Source organism: Aotus nancymaae, unplaced genomic scaffold (genome assembly GCF_030222135.1).
Source record: "Aotus nancymaae isolate 86718 unplaced genomic scaffold, 86718_ANA_hifiasm-v0.15.2.pri h1tg000057l, whole genome shotgun sequence".
In the NCBI taxonomy this organism is placed as follows: Eukaryota; Metazoa; Chordata; class Mammalia; order Primates; family Aotidae; genus Aotus; species Aotus nancymaae.
In genome coordinates, this window is record NW_026988471.1 from 8096174 (window position 1) to 8116815 (window position 20642).

At 39.9% G+C, this 20642-nt stretch overlaps 1 protein-coding gene across 8 annotated transcripts in view; it reads right to left on the reverse strand.

The window, feature by feature from the left end:
• KIDINS220 (kinase D interacting substrate 220) overlaps positions 1-19459 on the reverse strand; it is a 119227-nt gene extending 99768 nt beyond the window's left edge. For all 8 annotated transcript variants that reach the window (XM_021669016.2, XM_021669014.2, XM_012438848.3 and 5 more), the window contains exons 1-4: positions 19322-19459; positions 8731-8869; positions 2101-2199; positions 1009-1107 (exon numbers count right to left, since the gene is read on the reverse strand). In XM_021669016.2, the coding sequence (XP_021524691.1) occupies positions 1009-1107; positions 2101-2199; positions 8731-8838 (306 nt within the window). In that variant the 5' untranslated portion in view covers positions 8839-8869; positions 19322-19459. The remainder of the gene's footprint in view (positions 1-1008; positions 1108-2100; positions 2200-8730; positions 8870-19321) is intronic.
• Between the last annotated feature and the right edge of the window lie 1183 nt (positions 19460-20642).

A 20642-nucleotide genomic window follows, 5' to 3' on the forward strand; every position in this document is an offset into this window, starting at 1 on the left:
TGTGTCATTATTAACCCATCTGATAATCTGGTAAGGTACCTTTAAGTAAATATTGAGAACTGGATAACTCCCTGCATTTCCCTTCTACCTTTTATACGGACAAGGCAAGAACCACATTTTACTCTCAGCTGTTATATCCATCTTTGCCTAGGTTACTGACATAATTTTCTTCTCTCCCTAAACTTTCACTGCAATGTACTTAAATTCTTTTCAGAAACATGTAAGATACTAGTGGTTCCCTATATCTTCCTATGATACCACCCATTTCACTTAATTTTGAGAACTAATATAAGACTATACAGGTAAAACTACTGTGTAAATTATAATGTGCTATTAAGTACAAAATGGTGGAATGCTGTGGCTGCTTCAAAACTCAGACCATCTGTACTTCAAAAAGCATCATCAGCTAAGTAATGAATATTTTATATATCACAGCAGGTCATCTTCTTCCTTTCCTATACTGTTAAAGTCAACTTTTTAAAAGGCTGAACATTTTACAGAATTAGCCAGAAATGATCTCTCTCTTCACCTTATGCTTTAATCAGATGCCAAGCTCAAATAAGAGCTAAGTAGTAATTAAAGATCACATCTTGTTAAACTTCTGTCATGCACAGATAGCATGTCTGAAAAAATCACATTTTAAAAATATATCTAAACATATTATTCTGAAAAGCACAACTTCAAACACCTGATAATAGTTTTAAAACCATACGCTGTCCCTCCTAAAGTCCTATCTGAAGGAAACAACTGTCTCAGAAGTTTCAAAACGTTGATATATTAAAGGGTAATGAGTTATTTGTAACAATATTTCAGAATTTTAAACTATAAAATAAATGAAAAATGACTAAGAATATTCTAAGAGGTATATTATAACACCTGCCCAACCCCAAATTCTAAAAACATTATTATAATATCATTTCACACATAAAAAATACAAGATTTCACCCGTATCTGTTATTATAAATAAGATTTCAGCTAATGAAGAACATATTATAAACATGTACATACCATATCACGGTGCTCCAAGTTAACCCCACATTTCAGTAGCTCTTCTACGATGTGTACATGCCCTTCTTTTGATGCAGATATAAGTGCTGTCCAGTTATCCTTGAACACATATTTTAAAAGTTACCATTTTAAAACCAAAAATAACATTTCAAAGTAAGAAAAACTAAAATTAAATTTACATACCAAATGATCATACCAAATTGACATGATTTGACCCATGCTGACTAAACTACTCTAAAGTGATACTGAAGCTCTCTTAAGAATCAGTCTGTCCATTTGCATCACTAATAATGGTGTAAACACAGTTTTATAACTGCTTGTTCAGTCTTCTCACTGGACTTCTAATCATATATTATGTTTTTAAAAAGGAGAAATGATGATCATCAAAACCTCAAAGCTAATCCTCATGGCTAGCATTACTATAATATAAATTGGAATTAAAGAGACTGTAATCAGATTTAAAAGCACATTCACAGGCTACCAAACTACAGAGATCTCATATATGATGTGTTAAGAAACTTTGTGATAAGGAAAAAGAACTATCCTCCTTTATTTTGTAACTAAAGGATACAAGCATCCTATGTTAACTTTTATTCCTAACTGTAATTTAATTCAAATGATCATTCAATTAAGAAACAAAACAAATGTAGCTATGTGACCCTCAAACACAATTCCAACAATACGGGAAGAATTAGAGGAAATCTAACTTTGTGGAATGTTGATTTATCCCTCAGAAGTGATATCAGAAGGAAACACATCTTCCTGGCCATTATCATGTAATGACATTTATAATAAGTTACCATTATGGGGAGTTACTTAACACGACTCATATGTGGATATCTTCAAGGCAAACAGTTAACCGCATGTACACAGGCTCTCTATTCAGCCAGTCCCATCCATATACAAAGAGCTGAGATCCTTCATTGATAGTAAAAATTTCCCTCCTGTATTACTCTTTAAAAACAGAAAACTGATATAGCCCACTAGGCAAAGTTGAGATATATGTAAAAGTTTTAATCATTACTTTTGAATCACTTCTGAAAATAAAAAATAGCAAAGAGAGAGTAATGAGTTAATTATTTTAATATATACCAAATCTTCCAGATTGCAGTTAGCTCCATTCTTAATTAATTCCTTCACTATTTCCAGATTGCCTTGTTCTGCAGCTATCATCAGTGGAGTCTGGCCACACTGGAGAATATAAAAGACACAGGGAACTTATCAAGATACTGTACTTTTATTAAAACATCACAGTTAAATATAGTACATTTTCACACATGCATATTAAGCATTAGTTAGTTGTGTTTACTATATTTAATTTAGAAACAGCTAAGTTTCAGTTTACTAATAATTTAACAGTCAAAGAAAAAATAAAACATAACTTCCTTCCCACAGTATTAATAATCTGACACAAACCCTGAGTGACGGCAGGGCAGGGCATGCCTGGCTCTCGACCCAGCCTGTGCCACTCCCAGCCTTAATGTGCCCTCCTGCTCATTCCCACCTCTTTACTCATCCCCTATCATTTACTTGTCCTATACCAATCCTTGTTTGTAATAACCACATCTTTATTGTGTGATTAACAACTGATTATTGTCTGTCTCACCTAAAGGCTGGGAAACATGTCAGTTTTGCTTACAGGTTTAAAACTACATACCCAGTGTGAGGGACAATGACTGCCACACACGTTCCCAAATATTTGCTGGGTAAAGGAGTGAGCAAAGTCTCAAAGAATTTAAAAATCTTTTAGGCACAACATCCAAATAAGCAAATAATTATAATGATTAGTGAAATACAACAGACGCTATTGTAAGAACAATACAAGTAAGGATTTAAATACAAACACTGTTTGAAGTTCAAAAATCGATCACATTAAATACAGATATTCCTATGTAAGGACGGATACTAAATTATATGTGGTAGCCACATGTCATCCAACCAGGGTCATTAGGGAATGACGTATTACACGTAGATTTTCTGGGTGAAACAATTTATCCTCTCAACATTAAAGCTGATTATAACTTTTAAGATAATCATCATTCCAAAAAGCTATGCACATACTGCTACCTATTAAACAGATTACCTTAAACATTATGTTTATAATTCTGAGTCATAACTACTAACATTAATTATTATGCCACGCATGTCTCTGTCAGCTCTAGGTTCTTTGCTATAAATTCTACAGAATTGTTCTCCCTTCTAATCTACTGGGATAAAAAGTGAGATATCAAAGTTATTGACTAGTAGAATATATAATTAAAGCAACAAACTCTAAATCCACAGTCCTGAGGATACATCAATTTTACATCATAGTTTTCAAAATTATAATTCCAAAGACTCAGGGAAGTTTTCTGTTTACTCTCTGGGGTCACGGTTACATTTCAGATGTTCACATAGAAAAGTGTTTCTAGATAATGAGAGAAAAACATAATATAAATGTTTTAATAATATAAATGTTATAAATATATAACATAATACAAAGATTATAAATACCTGTAATACAAGTAGGAAAGATGGTATAAATTTGATAGCCTAGAAACATGCCAAATCAAAGATGTGAATGGTCATTATTTTGTCTTGCAGAAACTATTAGCTGTCTACCCACTACCTAAAAAGACAGGGCTTGTTGGAGGTGGCAATGAGCTCGGCTGAAAAAAACACCGTGTTCAGCCTCACTTGCAGCTGGAAATAATCCCACAACAATGCCCTGGCTAGCTCTTCCAGGAAAGCTCTGCCAGGGATTAATTCAGCTGGTCTGTGCCTTTTCCTTCTTCTTGCCTGATACTGAGACGCAATGCTGCAGCTTCTGCAACATGACTGGAGGCAGTAGACACACACTGAGGAGTGGCCAGAAAGGAAGGAGGCTGGGTCCTTGAGGACATCCTGAAGCCATCATATCAGCCTTGGAATGGCTCATCTACCTTGTCATTATGTGAGAAAACCAAAACTTTAATTTGTCTAAATCACTGTTTTGAGAGCAGTTCTTAACTGATACACCTTTTGTAGCTACACTATCCAAAAAGATAATGACTCTCACGAAAGGCTGCCATAAAGTTTTACTGGATCCCCAAAGAGAACGATTGTTACTTTAAAAATTGGGCCTGAAAACAAAGCCTATTTGGATTCTCCTAGTTCTTAACCAGTCCAGTAACTACAGTTGTAGAGATAGAGTAACTTACGTCACGACAACTTCATTCTTCTACTTGAAAATAAATCAGTAAATATCCTTTCCATACCTGACTCCACAATCCCAGCAAATTCCATGCCTATCTCCTTCCAGAGAACACAGGATTACACAACCCACATAACCCCTGCCCTACTACTCATAGTGACCTCAAGCCAAAACACATCAAAACAAAGCAGAACACTATGCACTCACTGAAATACCGGGCTTTACCTCAGTTTTCCAGAAAACTACAATGCAAAAACAGCTATTATTCAAGCATCTTTTTGCTCTTCCCAATTTCTAGGTTCCCATTTCTATTTATTTAAGGGTATGAGACCTAAATAACCACTGTTTTTTTAAAGCAGTCCTTCTGGAGGGTTTATACTTCTTCGAATAATTATGGTGAAACTAAAACATTTTGAAATCCTCCTTTGAAATTTCCCTTAAAGTCTATTTATAGGCCAGGCACAGTGATTCTCATGCCTGTAATTCTAACACTTTGGGAAGCTGAGGCAAGAGAATCACTTGAGCCCAGGAGTTGGAGACTAGCCTGGGCAACATAGTGAGACTTCATCTCTACAAAAAAAAAAAAAAAAATTAAAAGAGCCAGTCATGGTAGCAAACACCTGTCATCCTAGCTACTCAGGAAGCTGAGGTGGGAGGATTGCTTAAGCACAGCAGGTCAAGGCTGCAGTGAGCTGGATCATGCCACTACACTCCAGCCTGGGCAACAGAGCAAGACCCTGTCTCAACAAAATAAAGTTTACTCATAACTATAAAGCAAAATCCACTGCTTATAAGTATCAGTTCATTTTCTTAAACGGGAGAAAAATGACTAGCCTCAACCTTATACCAAGGAGAGGTGAGAGTGACTTTTTGTTCCTTTCAAAAATAAAAATAAAAACCCTTTGCTACTCTACAAAGGACAAAGATTTGCCACCATTGAGAAGACTGGCATCATAGGCCAAGGATTTATCTAGTTTACAAATAAAGCAACAAAAAAAAGGAAACTAGAATTCACTGTTTGTGACCAATTATGTGCTAATAAGCACAGTATCAGGCAATTTTACCCATTTTTTTATTTGTTTATTTTATATTTTTTAGAGATAGGATCTCAGTCTGTTGCCCAAGCTGCAGTGTAGTGGTACAATTGTAGTTCACTGCAGCCTTGAATTCCTGGGGTCAAGTGATCCTCCCACCTAAGCCTTCCAAGTAGCTAGGTCTAAAACGTGCCATACCTGGATAATTTTTTTTAGTAGAAGTAGGGTCTCACTACAGTGCCCAGGCTGGTCTCAAACTCCTGGACTCAATAGATCCACCTACCTCAGCCTCCCAAAGTGCTGAGATTACAGGCATGAGCCACTGCATCCAGCCTACCCACATTTTTTTTTTTTTTTGAGACAAAGTCTCGCTCTGTCACCCAGGCTGTAGTGTAGTGGCACAATCTCGGCTCACTGCAACCTTCACCTCCTGGGTTATTTTAATTGATCTGATACTTAAGAATCTTTCTCAAAACTTATAACCAAAACACATTAACATAAAGTTACATAAATACTTTTTAAAACAAAAAAGAAGGGAAAAAATCCAAACAACTTTTTGTAATTCTATAAAAATTAACATCTTATCAGAAGAATGCTAAAAAAAAAAAAAAAATACCAACTTTTACACTGAGCCATAACTGAACAAGCCCAGGTAGTTTCAAATTATCACTTTAAAACTCCAATTTAAATTGATACTGGACATAATGTTAATTAATATCCACTAAATGCTTAATCTCGCATGATGCTAAATTAAGCTCTTTGTCACTGTGCTTTACTCCTTATAGCGGTAAGATTAATAAAATTTTACTTATTGATGTGCTATTTTTTTTCCTTCTAAGTGAACCTATTTTCTCAGTGTTCCCTAGACGAGAGTCTCTGAAGTAAAACTTAATGTTTTCAAACTATCATATGGTTATTCCAAATATCCTAACATATGCTAACAAAATGACTATTTCTGTAATTCTTTTACAACTACTAATCTCCAATTATGTTATATCTTATCTATGTACAAAAATTTTTGACTATTCATAATCATAGAAGGGGGTAATGATGTTAACTAATGAAAATATGTTTTGGTCAATATAGAAACATTGAAAATATAGGCATTATCTATCATTAAACTTTATTCTGAAGACTCAAAGAAAACTCATAAAGCTTAAACAGATTATAATTTGTTTAAAATCAAATAGAGCAGAGTTCAAATATGGACTCTACCAAACAATATCTTGGATAGGAAACAGAGGAATTAAGTCATTTATCCATAAATAATGATAAACAACAGTAATATTCTTTATATAGCTGTATGCAAGTTAAATGAGTTAAGATATAGAAAATATATACCAGAATATTTGCATAAGTACTAAATAAAAACATTAGCTAGCATATTATTATTGTAATTATATTTTTGTATCAAGATTTCCTTAATTGAGTTAACATTAAATGAAATTGGGTACTCCACGTCAAAAAAAGTAGTAATAAAGTAGTTACTAAGTCAGTTCAGCAGCTTTAAAAACATGTATACGTCAGGCATGATGGCTTGCGCCTGTAATCCCAGCACTTTGGGAGGTTGAGGCGGGCAGAGAGATTGAGTCCAGGAGTTCGAGACCAGCCTGGGCAATAAGGCAAAACCCCATCTCAACTAAAGACACAAAAAATTAGCCAGGCATGGGGCTGCACACCTGTGTCCCAGCTACTTGAGAGGGGGCTGAAGCAGGAAGATCACTTGGGCCTGGGAGGTTGAGGCTGCAGTGACCCCTGATTTTGCCACTGCACTCCAGCCTGGGTGACAGAGTGAGACGCTGTCTAAAACCAAAAAACAAAAGCAAAGCCATTTATAATATTTGAACACCCATGTTTATAGCAGCATTATTCACAACAGCCAAGGGATGGAAGCAACCCAAATTTCTAGCCACAGATGAACAGATCAAGAAAATGTGCTACATACATGCAATGAAATATTATTCAGCCTTAAAATGGAAGGAAATCCTGTTACATGCTATAACATGGATGAACCTTGAGGCTATTACGCTAACTGAAATAAGCCAGTCACAAAAAGACAAACAGTATGTAAGTCCAATTACATGAGGTGTCTAAATAGTCAAATTCATAGAAACAGAAAGTAAGATGGTCACTGCCAGGGGTTAGGGAGACGGGGAAAGGGAGAGCCATTGTTTAATAGTGTTTTGACTTTGCAGGATGAAAGAGCTCTGGTAGGCCGGGGACAGTAGTCACACCTGTAATCCCAGTACTTTGGGAGGTGAGGCGGGCGAATCACTTGAGGTCAGGTGTTCAAGACTAGCCTGACCAATGTGGTGAAATCCCCTCTCTACTAAAAATTCAAAAAATTAGCGAGGCGTGGTGGCACACGACTGTAGTCCCAGCTATTTGGGAGGCTGAGGTACGAGAACCACTTGAACGCAGGGGGCGGAGGTTTCAGTGAGCCGAGATCATACCACTTCACTCCAGCCTGGGCAACAGAGTGAGACATCATCTCAAAAAAAAAAAAAGAAACAGTTCTGGAATCTATTGCCCAACAATGCAGAAATACTTAATACTCCTAAACTGTATCCTTAAAAATGGTGAAGATGGTAAAGACAGTAAATTTTATAGTATGTTTAACACAATAAAAATTTATAAATAAAACTTTTTATATGTCTACACACAGATATATATGTAAGCAAATATATACAAACATGTAAGTATATATACATACACATACACATATAGCGTAAAATAAAAACTCACTCCTTATTCATCTTATCTACTGGCAAGAAATATTATACTCTTGAAAATACAGTTCTAGGAGACAGGGTTGTTTTCCTTAAGTTTTATAAAACAAACACATACCCTGACACTTACAAAATTTACACATAACTATATGAGCACCTAAAATGTCATGCCAAATAATAATAGTTTGGCTCTTCATAATGAACTAAGATACACATTTTTAAACTCATAACATTGAGTAGAAATATCTGAGTTAATGTTTATTAATGTGTTACTAAATATAACACATAACCTATTTAATTCTAATAAAGTGAAATGTGTTTTACAGGTAGAGTCAAAATAAATAATATATAAATTGTTTTATATATTATTTAAAGATGTAGGGTTTTAATAATCCCAAAGCGTATGGGACAAACAATGGAGGAAAACAGTTGGGGTTCATTAAAGAAAGTATTTCAACAATCCTTGGTTTCTTGTCTGGTTAATCAAGATCAGGTCCAGATGATCTCCAAAGTTTCACAGAAGAACTTGATCTCAGTAATCAAGCTTCCTGAATATTAAGTCAGGGGAAAAAATTAATAAAGCTAAATTCAATAGTCAATCATTTATATAAGTTAAAATGTACTCCAAAAACATGGAATCTGAAGTACTTTTAAGACATACATCGTAAGTATAGTCCAATATCACTAAGGGTTACAACTACCTATTTCTTACACACTTTTATCTTGTACATAGTAGGCAGTCAACAAATCTTTGTGAAAGAATTTAATTTTACAAACTTGGTCTTACCTCATTTCTCTCATCTACATCTTTGCATTTTTCAAGAAGAGCTTTCAGAGCAGGAATGTTTTCTTCCTCTACATAATTTATTACACTCTGTGATATCAAAACTGACATTTTCACAGAAAGCTGCAGTTCACTTCAATACCTGTGAATTAGACAAAATACACATAATTTATAGTTAGAAAAGAATTAAGTTACTATTAAATACAGTATCCTTCTTAACATTAACCTCATGCGAGGACACCTCCAGTGGCAGAAGTGAAGACATGGCTTCTGACGGCTTCGATAGCTCAGCTGGCAAAAAGCCGCCAAGATGTCGCTTCCCTAGGTTCACACTCACCTCCATCTTATCCAAACACCAAACTCCAGATCCATCCCCATGCTTCCCTGCTCCTCCTGCTGTCACCATCCCAGTAAACGGCAGCTCCAAGTCCATTCTTCCAAGGCCAAAAACCTTGGAATTGACCTCTTCCTCTTGCACCCTACACTCAATCTATTAGCAAATCCTTCTGGCTCTACCTGTAAAACACATTTCACATCTGACTACCACTCACCACTTCCATCACTGCCACCCAGGATGAGCCACAGTGACTCACCTGGATCACTGTCATCACTTCCTAACTGGCCTCCCTGCCTCCACTTTACCTGGAAGAGTGGATTTTAAATGGTCTCATTGCAAATAAATAATAAGTATGTGAGGTGATGAATATGTTAATTGGCCTGATTTGATCACTGCACAATGGATACATGTATCAAAACATCACACTGGACCCCATAAATATATATAATTTGTCAATTAAAATTACATTAAATTTTTTTTTAAACTTTAACATACATCAGAATCACCTGAATAGCTTTTAAAGCAAGTTCCTGGGCCCCAACCTCAGAAAGTCTGACTCAGCAGGTCTGGGTGGGGCCCCTTACTCTGCATCTTTACCCAGCTCCCTGTGACGCTGACACCACTAAGGAAGAACCGCAACGTGGGGAGTACTAAGTCAGAGCATGGCCTCTTTTATTCGAAGCCCTCTAAGGGCTTCTCAGAGTGCTCAAAGTAAAATCAAAGGTTTTTACTTTGGCCTAGATGACTCTAAGTGGCAAGCCTCTCACCTGTGTTACACCCATGACTGTGGCTCCTACCACTCCCTCTCACCCTCCTGGCTACCTGGCTGTGCTGCGCACTGTCCCACCTCACCAGGCCTCTGTGCTACTTTTCTGTCTGCCTAAAATTCTCTTCCATAGGACATACATGTGGCTCATCCCCTGACCTCCTTCAGGTCACCTGGTTAGAAAGTCTCACCTGATGTGGGAGGTCAGAGTACCAAGCTCACACAGGCTTCACTGTAGCCCTGCACTCTCAACCCTTTGTCCTGCTCTCACCACTCTCCACAGCACTTGCCACCATCAGAAAATTGACATATTGTTTGCTTACTGTCTGTCTACCATAACTACACTTTAAGTTCCAAAAAAGTAGGAATTTTATTATATTCAAATGGACATCCAAATGCAAATAAACAAACCTCAATCCATACTTTGTACCACATACAGAAAGTACAAAACTTCTAAAAGAAAACATAAACGACCTTAGTGACCTTAGATTAAGAAGGATTTGATATAAGCATGGTGCATAAAAAAAGAAAACTGATAAACGAGAGTTCATCAAAATTGAAAACTTCTGCTGTTACGAAAATAAAATTGCTAGGAACTGATGAATCCTTTTTCCTTCCTTTTCCTCTACTCTTGAACAGGACCGTCTATAACTGACATCCCATGCCCATTCCCCAACTCTGTGTTGGAGCAGATAACTTGTTTCTTGTGTTTCACAGGTGGAAAGGAATCATGCCTCCGGATGGACTACACCCACAGCCTCTCATATCTGATTTAGATGATGAGATTTAAATGAGACTGTGGACTTTGGGTTGATGCTGAAATGAACTGAGACTTTGAGGGAGGCCGTGGGATGGAGTGAATATGTTTTGCACGTGGGAAAGAAGTGTATCTCTGGGGGCCAGAGGGCGGAAGCCATCGTGCTATATGATTCTACTTATATAGCATTCTGGAAAAGGAAAACTACAGGGGCAGAAAACAGATCAGGGGCTGCCAGGGTCTAAGGCAGGGGAATGAGATGGCTACAAAAGAGTGCAAAAGAATTTGGCGAGTTCATGGCTGTTCTATATCTTGACTATGGTGGCAGTTATACAGTCATTCATTTGTCAAAATTCAAAACCATCCAATAAAAAAGGTGAAGCTTATTATATGTAAATTATACATCCATATACCCTACTTTTAGGGAGTATATATTACAGCAACTTAAATCTATACTCCTGGGTTGAAAAATTTTATTTTAAAAAATGATGTTATTTGATCCAATAGTTTCACTTCTAGGAATTATTCTAAAAACATGAGAAACATGGACAAAATTTTGAGATTTTAAGTAAAACAATTTTATCCGTAAGAACAAAAATCTTAGAAATGGATATTATGTAAATCACAAAAATTCACAAAATAGGATAATACACAGTCATCAAAATGTCTCAAAAATGCATTACAGAAAAATGCTCATAATAGAAGAAGTGGGGTAAAAGATTAAGAGCTATATATACAGCATCTCAACTATTTTAAATACATACATTTTTTAATACTGGAAATAAAAAAAGAACAAATGGTAATGGGCATTAGTGTAATTTTGTTTTCTTTAGAACCTTTATTTCCTACATGTTCCGGAATGTGATACTTCTATCATTAGAAAGCAGTGAGGGATTTTTATTAGCAGTCATCACCAACACCCATCTTCATTTGTTCCCATTCCTCAGTAAGGCTTGCAGGATCTGGCTCTCCCTCTATACCGGCCCCAGCTCACCCAGAGCCCAGCCAAGCAGAAGCACTCAAATTCACCCCACTCCCCCAGTGCTGTTCCACACCCCTGCCTATGCTCAATTTGCTCCTTCCAAGTAGAACACCATTCTCATCTCTACTCTGCCACGGCATCCACCTCTCTCTGAGTCGCACAGCTACCATGTGTCATCCAGTTTACCCCCTAAAGTGTGAGATCAGCCAACTCCATGCTCAGTGCCTTAGTTTAGGATTCCCCATCTATACTAATCAGACCCCTAAGGCTGCAAAAGACTTAATTTTTTTTTTTTTTTTGGAGACAGAGTTTCGCTCTTGTTACCCAGGCTGGAGTGCAATGGCACGATCTCGGCTCACTGCAACCTCCGCCTCCTGGGTTCAGGCAATTCTCCTGCCTCAGCCTCCTGAGTAACTGGAATTACAGGCATGCGCCACCATGCCCAGCTAATTTTTTGTATTTTTAGTAGAGACGGGGTTCCACCATGTTGACCAGGATGGTCTCAATCTCTTGACCTCGTGATCCACCCGCCTCGGTCTCCCAAAGGCAAGAGACTAATTTAAGCTAGCTTAAGCAAAACAGAAAAATGTATTTGAAGGATGCTGGTTTATATCCCATAAACACACTATGAGGAGAGTGGGTGCCACTGGACCTCAAATGCCAGGAGGATTCTCTTTCTCTACTTGCTTAATCTACTTTCATTCTAGACCAACTTCTTTTACACAAAAAGAAATATGGCTTCCCACAGCTCTCCAGCCTCAAGTTAGATAATTCATTTATTTTATTTATTTATTTTGAGACAGGGTCTCACTCTGTCATTCAGACTGAAGTACAGTAGCACGATTACAGCTCACTGCAGCCTTGACCTCTCAGGCTCAAGCGATCCTCCCACCTCCTGAGTAGTTGGGACTACAGGCGTGCACCACATGCCCAGCTAATTTTTGTAGAAATGAGGTTTCACCATGTTGCCCAGGCTGGTCTCAAACTCCTGGGCTCAAGTGATCCACCCGCCTCAGCCTCCTAAAGTGCTGGGATTACAGGCGTGACCCACTGCCCCTGGCCTAAATCAGAGAGTTTCTAACAGCAGAGAAAGCAGGCTATTATTTGCTCCCAGACCCAAAAGTTCCAGAAAAGGGCTGTGACTGACCAGGCTGGATCTGTTGCACACCCAGAGGCCATCAACTAGAGACACAAATTTGGGAGGGGGTTACAAGGTCACACAGTACTGGCACTGTTTCCAGAAAAGGGTAAACAGTTGTGATGTAGACATCAATTCTAAAAATATCTACTACACCATCTCTCACCTGGATCAATGTCACAGGCTATCAATTTTTGCCTCCTCTCTCCAGTCCTGCCCCTCCAATCCATTTGCCACACCAAAGCCAGAGTGATCCACGACACATTCCTCTAGAAACCAAGGTTGGGAGGACAGATGACAGGCTTACTACTTACAAGTTATTCAAGGAACTTATGTCCTCTAGGGCTTTTAAGCCATCGTAAAGATGCAAATATGCAATTCCTATGGAAAGCTTTGCTCTACACTAAGCAGAGTGAAAACTCAGTAGGTTCAATTCTTGATTTTGCTGAGGACATGCAGATCCTTCACAATCTGGCCCCATCTCACCATTCCAGCCTCATCTCTTTCTCCCCTCCCCCCACCACACAGTCACATCTATGCTTCCAGCACCAGCCAGACTGATCTACCTGTGGCTCCTTCACTGCCCCACACTTTGTTCTTTCCAGACCTTTGCACTTAATGCCCCCTCTGCTTAGAAAGTCCATTGTCCACGATATATATGCCTGGACAGCTCCTACCCATCCTTAAGAACATGGCTCTAACAGATCTTCTGGAAGCCTTCACTGACTGGCTGCTTACCCCAAGCTGGGCCAGGCCCTGAGCTCCTCCACCCCTGTGTATACATCTACTTGTAGTCTGCTCACATCACACTCAACTCTCCACATCTCCCTTAGACTACAAGTTCTTGTGGCAGAATCTGCTTTTCATCTAGCATAATGCCTATACAACAGGGGGTGAGAGAGAAAAGCAGCCCCTGACTGTCAGGAACTGCCCTGGCATGCACAACCAGACTTGGCGTTCTAAAGTAAATGCAACAATTTCAAAGAACACCAACATCAAACAAGGTCACTCTGTCACCAGGATATGAAGACAAAAATAAAACTACTCTGGATTCATATCTGAACACAGACCAAAACATGAACATAATTATCCAAACCACAAAATGCTCAAACATCTTCCTATCCTGGCTAATATGAAGGAACGCTGCTCTTTATCAAGTACAGCCTTCGCCTTACTCCATGCCTCTCTCCTTTTCGTTAAGATTTTAAATCTCCAATTGCAGAATGCCCACTCCCCCGGTTTCCTATAGCACCCAAGACTGAGCAAAGCTTCTCTTCCTTGAACTCTTCCCCAAATCACCTAACATCAGCTCGAATCTTCTAAGTCTTTTCTAACAAACTCTTACAGAGATCTCCCATAGTTCCCTAGGACAGGCATTCTCCTTCATTGCAGGGAGTTAATAAGACCGACTTTGTTCAACTGTAAGTATGGTCCTAGCAGTCTTTGACTAGAGGGCATTGACGGTGTTTGATAAATTTCACTGATCAATTATTAAATGTCATGTTTGTAGGCACATATATAAGTACCCAGAAATTATAAAACAAAATTAGCACATTAAATCCATATCTGTTGTTATATACAATAGTAAAACTCATGACACACTGTCATGTTAAAGAGTACGTATATAGTATAATTCTATTTGATAAAATAAATAAGACCCCTATATATGTATCTATTCAGTGTGTACACATGAACAAAAAGTGTGGAAGGACACATACCTGGCTGTAAAATTAGTTATCTTACCAGGTAGGACTAAAAGGAGGACATGATTAGCTTTGCCTTTACATGTCTTTATGCTATATCATCTTACTTGATATAAGTCTACATTCATTTTCATTAGAAAAAAAAAGTTTCATCACAGGAAAAAAACTACAGCTTCTTGTCTTTCACATTTCAGTGTCAATGTTCACTTTAAAAAGGCCTTTCATCTTAAAGTGAAGCTCAGTCTAGTGGTCAGAAGGATAAACCCTAGAGCCAAACTGCCTTGGTTTGACTCCTGACTGTACTATTGACCATAATATCATCCCATGCTAGTTTTTTTCTTCTTTAACTTTTTAATTGATACATAACAATTGTACACATTTATGGGCTATGTGGAGTATTTGGATACATGCATGTGATGTGTAATGATCAAATCAGGGTATTTAGGATGTTCATCATCTCAAACATTTATCATTTCTTTGTCCTGGGAACATCTCAAATCTTATCTTCTAGCCATTTTTAAACATACGATAAAAAATAAACATTTTTAAACATACGATAAAAATTAAACATACAATAAACTGTTAAGTATAGTACTGTGCAGATGAACACTGGAACTTATTCCTTCTACCTAACTGTATGTCTGTAATTAACCAGCCTCCCCATCTCCTGGGCTAGTTTCTTCACTTCAGTGTCTAAGTTTCCCTATCTTCAAATAACTGCGCACTTACACACAATGGGATTAAAATAATGCCTAACCCATATGAAGCCAATAAACGTTAGCTGTTTTACATAATAACAGAATATGATCATTTCTTAACCACTCTTTCTTGGTAGATTCTCCTAAACTGGATTGTTCTCTATTATAGAATCCTTTTTATTCCTTCATAACATTTTATTAAACTTGTAATTTACATATTTACCTGTTTACTTTGTCTTTTTTTTTTTTTTTTTTTTTTAGCTACACCTGCTGGAATGGGACATAATTACCTATTTAATAGCTGTCTCTCCCACTAGGATATAAGCTTTTAAGAAGAATGGATTATTTTCTTTTATTCTGTACCAAATACCCAACCCAACTCTTAGCATAATAGCTGTCCCATACAAGACACTATATTTCTTGAATAAATGAACATCAGTTGAATCTATTGTCCACAGCATTTTCTGTGTAACGGGAATATAAGGCTATATATTCTTTCATGCAATTAGCAAAAAAATTAATGTCTCAACACCAGTTTTGAAGATGGCAGATGTAGCCAACGGCAATGTCAGAACAAAAAATTAATGTTGCAGTAAGCTCATTTTTAGAACTTGCCGATTTAATAGGCAAAATTTTTAAATATATTCAAATTCTTTCACTAAAAGGCCAATCAGTTAATAGATGCATCCTACAACTTTTCTCCCATCACAGACACAGTACAGGAAAGCAACAATAGTGGCCGTGCTGCCCAGTGCTTTCTTATTTCATATCCTCCAGATATGACACAGTAAGTTCCTGAATGTGGCCCCTCCCATGGTTCTTCTATCTCCAGCCCCTCTTCTCCTCCTCCCATTTAAGTCTCCAGCAACAATAATCCTTATGCAGTCCCCAGAGCCTACCCTAATGCTGACATTCCTGGGCCTGGGTGGCAGCCCTTGCCCCCTTCACACAGAGGCCTAAGTGGTCCTCCTGAATCATGTCTTCTTATGATCATTCTGTGCTCAAAACACCCCAAAAGCTGTCGTCTCACTCAAAATAAAATCCCAGATCCCTACCATGGCCAACGAGGCCCTGCTTGATGTATTCCACCCCTTCCCCACCTCCCTGAGTTCAACTCTTCCTGCTCCTTCTCCTTGACTCTGCTCAGGCCACAATGAGTTTCTGTGCATATATCACCTGATCAGAGCTTCCCTGACCAACGTGTATAAACAGCCCTCTCCCCGTCTACTATCTCCCCCTTCCACAGCCCTACTTTCCAGGTCTTCTTCATAGCACCTAGCATCACTCCACATACCACATACTTTGTTTTTGGTCTGCTTCCCTTAGCCAAACAAATGCAGCTCAGTGAGAATAAAGACTATCTCTGTTTTTTTCACTGCTGAATCTCCAGCACTTAAGAGAATTGCCTGGTACACCACAGAACCCAGTATCAGTTGAATGAATGGGCATGCCCAAGCTGACCTAACTACCTGGAATGCCTGACCCAATTTTAACATTCTTAACAAGCCAAAACATCCTTCAAAACCCCACTCACAGGTCACCTTTAAACTAACTCGTGTGCATGTGTGTGCGTATGTATGTACTGATTTTTATTGAGACAGGGTCTGGCTCTATTGCCCAGGATGGAGTGCAGTGGCACATTCATAGCTCAATGCAGCCTCAAACTTCTGGACTCAAGTGCTCCTCCTGCCTCAGCCTCCCTGAGCACCTGGGACTACAGGTGCACGCCAACATGCCCAGGTAATTGTTTATATTTTTAATATTTGTAGAGACAGGTCTTGCTATATTGCCGAGGCTGCTCTTGAACTCCCAGCCTCAAGTGATCCTCCTGCCTTGGCCTCCCAAAACACTGCGATTACAGGTGTGAGCCAGCATGCCTGGCCTTGAACTAATTTACAAAGGGCTTTCTCTCTCCTTCGTTCTTATATCCCCAGAAACTTTTACAAATCTAGAACAAGTAGAAACGTAATAGATAACTGTCAAATTGAGTAACTGCATAGGTATACTAAAGATGCCTCTTCTGGAAGACTTTGCCCACCCACAGCTCCTATTCCCTCAATGGCCATGTTCTCTACCATCAGCCATCCCCAGGGATAGGCATATTATGATCTGTGGCATTAAATTGTTGAAAAAGATAAGCTGGGCCAATCAGACTTCTCTCTTTAGAACTGGGAATTAGAAATCAGAAACTGAGCCAGCCAATATGGGTCACCTATAAAATGATAACAGTTCTGAGACAGCCAGTCGCAAAGAGAGAACACAACAGATATGAACAGAAAAGGGACTCTGCCTAAGAGAACAAATATGGCCCCTAAGAGGTGGTCAGGGCTGCAGTGAACCAAGATCACACCACGGCACTCCAGCCTGGGTGACAGTGCCAGACCCGGTCTCAAAAAAAAAAAAAGCTGCCCCAGGGAGATGTAGAAAATTGAGCCATTTGGGATCCTGACTTCTTTCTGACCCTCATTCAATCCTATAATCTCCTTTTCCTTGAAGTAAAAAAGATTAAGTTTCTGTTCTTTGACTTGTAAACAGCCCTGACTAAAACAGTAGCACATAAAATGGAGAAACTGACAGTTCTTAAGCAAAAGCAGGAAGGGGATGGCATATTCATACACAATCCTATAAAAATTAGTCTCCCGGCAGTGTATGTGACCCAGACTGGAAAAACAAAGAATCAGGGCCCTAGATACCAGCTGAAGAACCACCAAAACAGAGCACACAGGAGAGGCAGTGGGAATGGAGAAGAAACAAGAGATACCAACTCGAAAATATAAAATCCCCAATATTTGAACTTTCTGACCTACCAAAATATCCAGAAGAGATATTCTGGATATAAAAACTAACCATGTGACAGGTTCAAAAGAAAAGAACAGGTGGAAGATGACCAGATGACAGCAGAGGTGACTGAAGGAGGGAGCTGCCCTTAACAACAACAACAAAAAAAACAAAAAAGAGCAAGAGACCTTTCTCTACTTTAGTTATGCCTCCCCCTCCCACCACCCCAGCTGGGAGAACGGGGCTAGAGGGTGCTTTGGCCAGGCTGAATTTGAAATGCCCCAGAAGAGCTAGGTTGGAGAAACCCACCCAATACTTGGAAAAATATATCGTTCACACTGTGTGTGAAAGATCTGGAAATCATTCACATAAAGGGTGTAGAACAAGGATTCTCAAACTTGTGTGCATCCAAATTAATAGGGAAGCTTATCAAAAACACATACCCCTTAAGCTCCTCCCCGAGAGAATCCCATTCCCTAGATTTGGGGCGGTGCTCAGAAACTGACATTTTAACAAGCACCCCAAAATGATTATGATGAAAGTAGTCCAGGCTAGTAAAGCCAGAAGAGAACAAAGAACACAATTGGCCACAGCATTTCCCAACCTGGGCTCTGCACTCAATATCCCACGGTGGTTTAAAACGGTGTAGATTTCTGGTCCTCAGTGTTGTCAAAATGTGGACAGGAATGAACCTCAAGGGGTGATTCCCGAGCCACACCTCTAGCCGAAAAAATGAGAATCTCTCAAACGCTAAGAAATCTACGTTTTTAACAAGTGCCCATAGGGAGCAGAGATGGCTTCACAGTTATTAATAAAAAATTCTTCATCGGTTTAAACCTACCAACTTGAAAGAATAAAAATTCCAACATTACAGAGTGAGGAAGAAACGATTGCCCTATAAATAAATCCTGAAAGCATGAAAATCAATGGCCTGCACTATGTTGTCAAGGCGTTTAAAAGCCTGCACAGGACAATGGAGCAATGGAGTCCACGATGACCGCAAGAAAGAAAATAATACCTCCCGGCCCAGGGAAGCCTAGGAAGAGAAACCCATAACGACTAGCCGCACCAACTGAGGGGATTCTCGAGGTGGTGGATGCACTAGAGGCTGCCTGGCAAAAGAAAAAAAAAAAAACGATTTTACCAACACCCTTCACCCCAGCCCACCCGAGGGGTTCCTGAGGAGACAGACCACCTGAGATTCCAAAGCCGAAGACCTTCCTGGCGCTCGAGCAAACGCGGACTCGCCCCGAAAGCCGGGGCCCGAGCATGCGGGGCCCGCGCCAGGCCCTTCCCGAGGCCCGCGGCCACAACTCGCCCCTCCTGCGCGCTCCCCGGCTGTCCCACCTACCCGCCCGGCTCCCCCAGCCCGGCCTCTCCCCCGCCTCCTCCCCCATCCCGCGGCAAAGCCCTGCGGGCCGGCCTCCACACTGACCGTCTCACAACCTTGTCCTCAGCTCGGGCGGAGCCGGCCCGCTCGGCTGCAGGCGGTGTCAGAGGACGGGAAAGCAAGAGACGGCGACTGCAAGCCCGTCGCCCTCACCACACCCGGCAGCCATATTTTTCCCTCTCCGCGAACTGACGGATCACGTGGCCTGGGACAGGGGCGGGGCTCCGGGTAGCCACGCTCCTTGGGCGTGGAAGGGAGGGGCGTAGAGCAGGCGGGGCAAGAGGGCCGTGGGGCGGGGACACCCGGGACAAGCGCCCCAGGCAACGTTTTTCACTGTCAATGTCACCCTTATTACAGTTAATTTATGATCCCTATTTGCCATTACAATCAAGCTTCTTCAGAGAAATAAATATAAATTATAACTAAGACACTGCACACTCATGAGAAATGAAAGCCTGCTTGTCAGCCTTATTCCGGATGAGACCTCCGCCTTCCACAGAGCCTGTGGCTTACATTCCCGGCCTTCCAAGGCTCCCACCTCCTCCTTTCACTCCTTCAGCCTCCACATTCCTAGACCTTGCTGCCAACAAGCGTCAATCTGGATTTTTTAAAAGGTCCATGGATGATTACGACGTGCATAGGTTGGGAACCATCGAAAAGCACCCGCCGATGTGTCAACCTGGCAACTCAGGAAAAAAAGCCAGTAAGAGCCTGGCTTCATCAAAAGTTGGTGTGGGCTGGGTACAAGGGCTTACACCTGGAACCCCAGCACTTTGGGAGGCCAAGACAGGAGGATCCCTTGTGCTCAGGAGTTTGAAAACAACTTGGACAACTCTTAAAAAAAAAAAAAATATATATATATATATATATATATATTTACACACACACACACAAAATACAAAACTTAGACGGGCGTGGTGTTGCACACCTGTAGTCCCAGCTACTTAGGAAGCAGAGGTGAGAGGATCTCTTGAGCCCAGGAGTTCAAGGCTGCAGTGAGCTGAGATCACACCACTGCACTCCAGCCAGGGCAACTGAGACCCTGTCTAAGAAAAAAAAAAAAAAGAAGTTGGTGTGTTCCTCATGAAACAAGGAGTGAATACCTCACTGGGTACAGTGAAGTCCTAAATGGTGTGAGCTCTTCAATAACGGCTTGCTAAGGCCAGCCACTGTTGTAAACAGGGAAGGGTGGGTCAGGGGTGGGGGGTTGGAAGTGTGGTAGGTGTATTAGTCCATTTTCACACTGCTATAAAGAACTGCCTGAGACAGGGTAATTTATAAAGAAAAGCGGTTTAATTGACTCATAGTTCTGCATGGCTTGGGAAGTCTCAGGAAACTTACAATCATAGCAGAAAGGGAAGCAAAT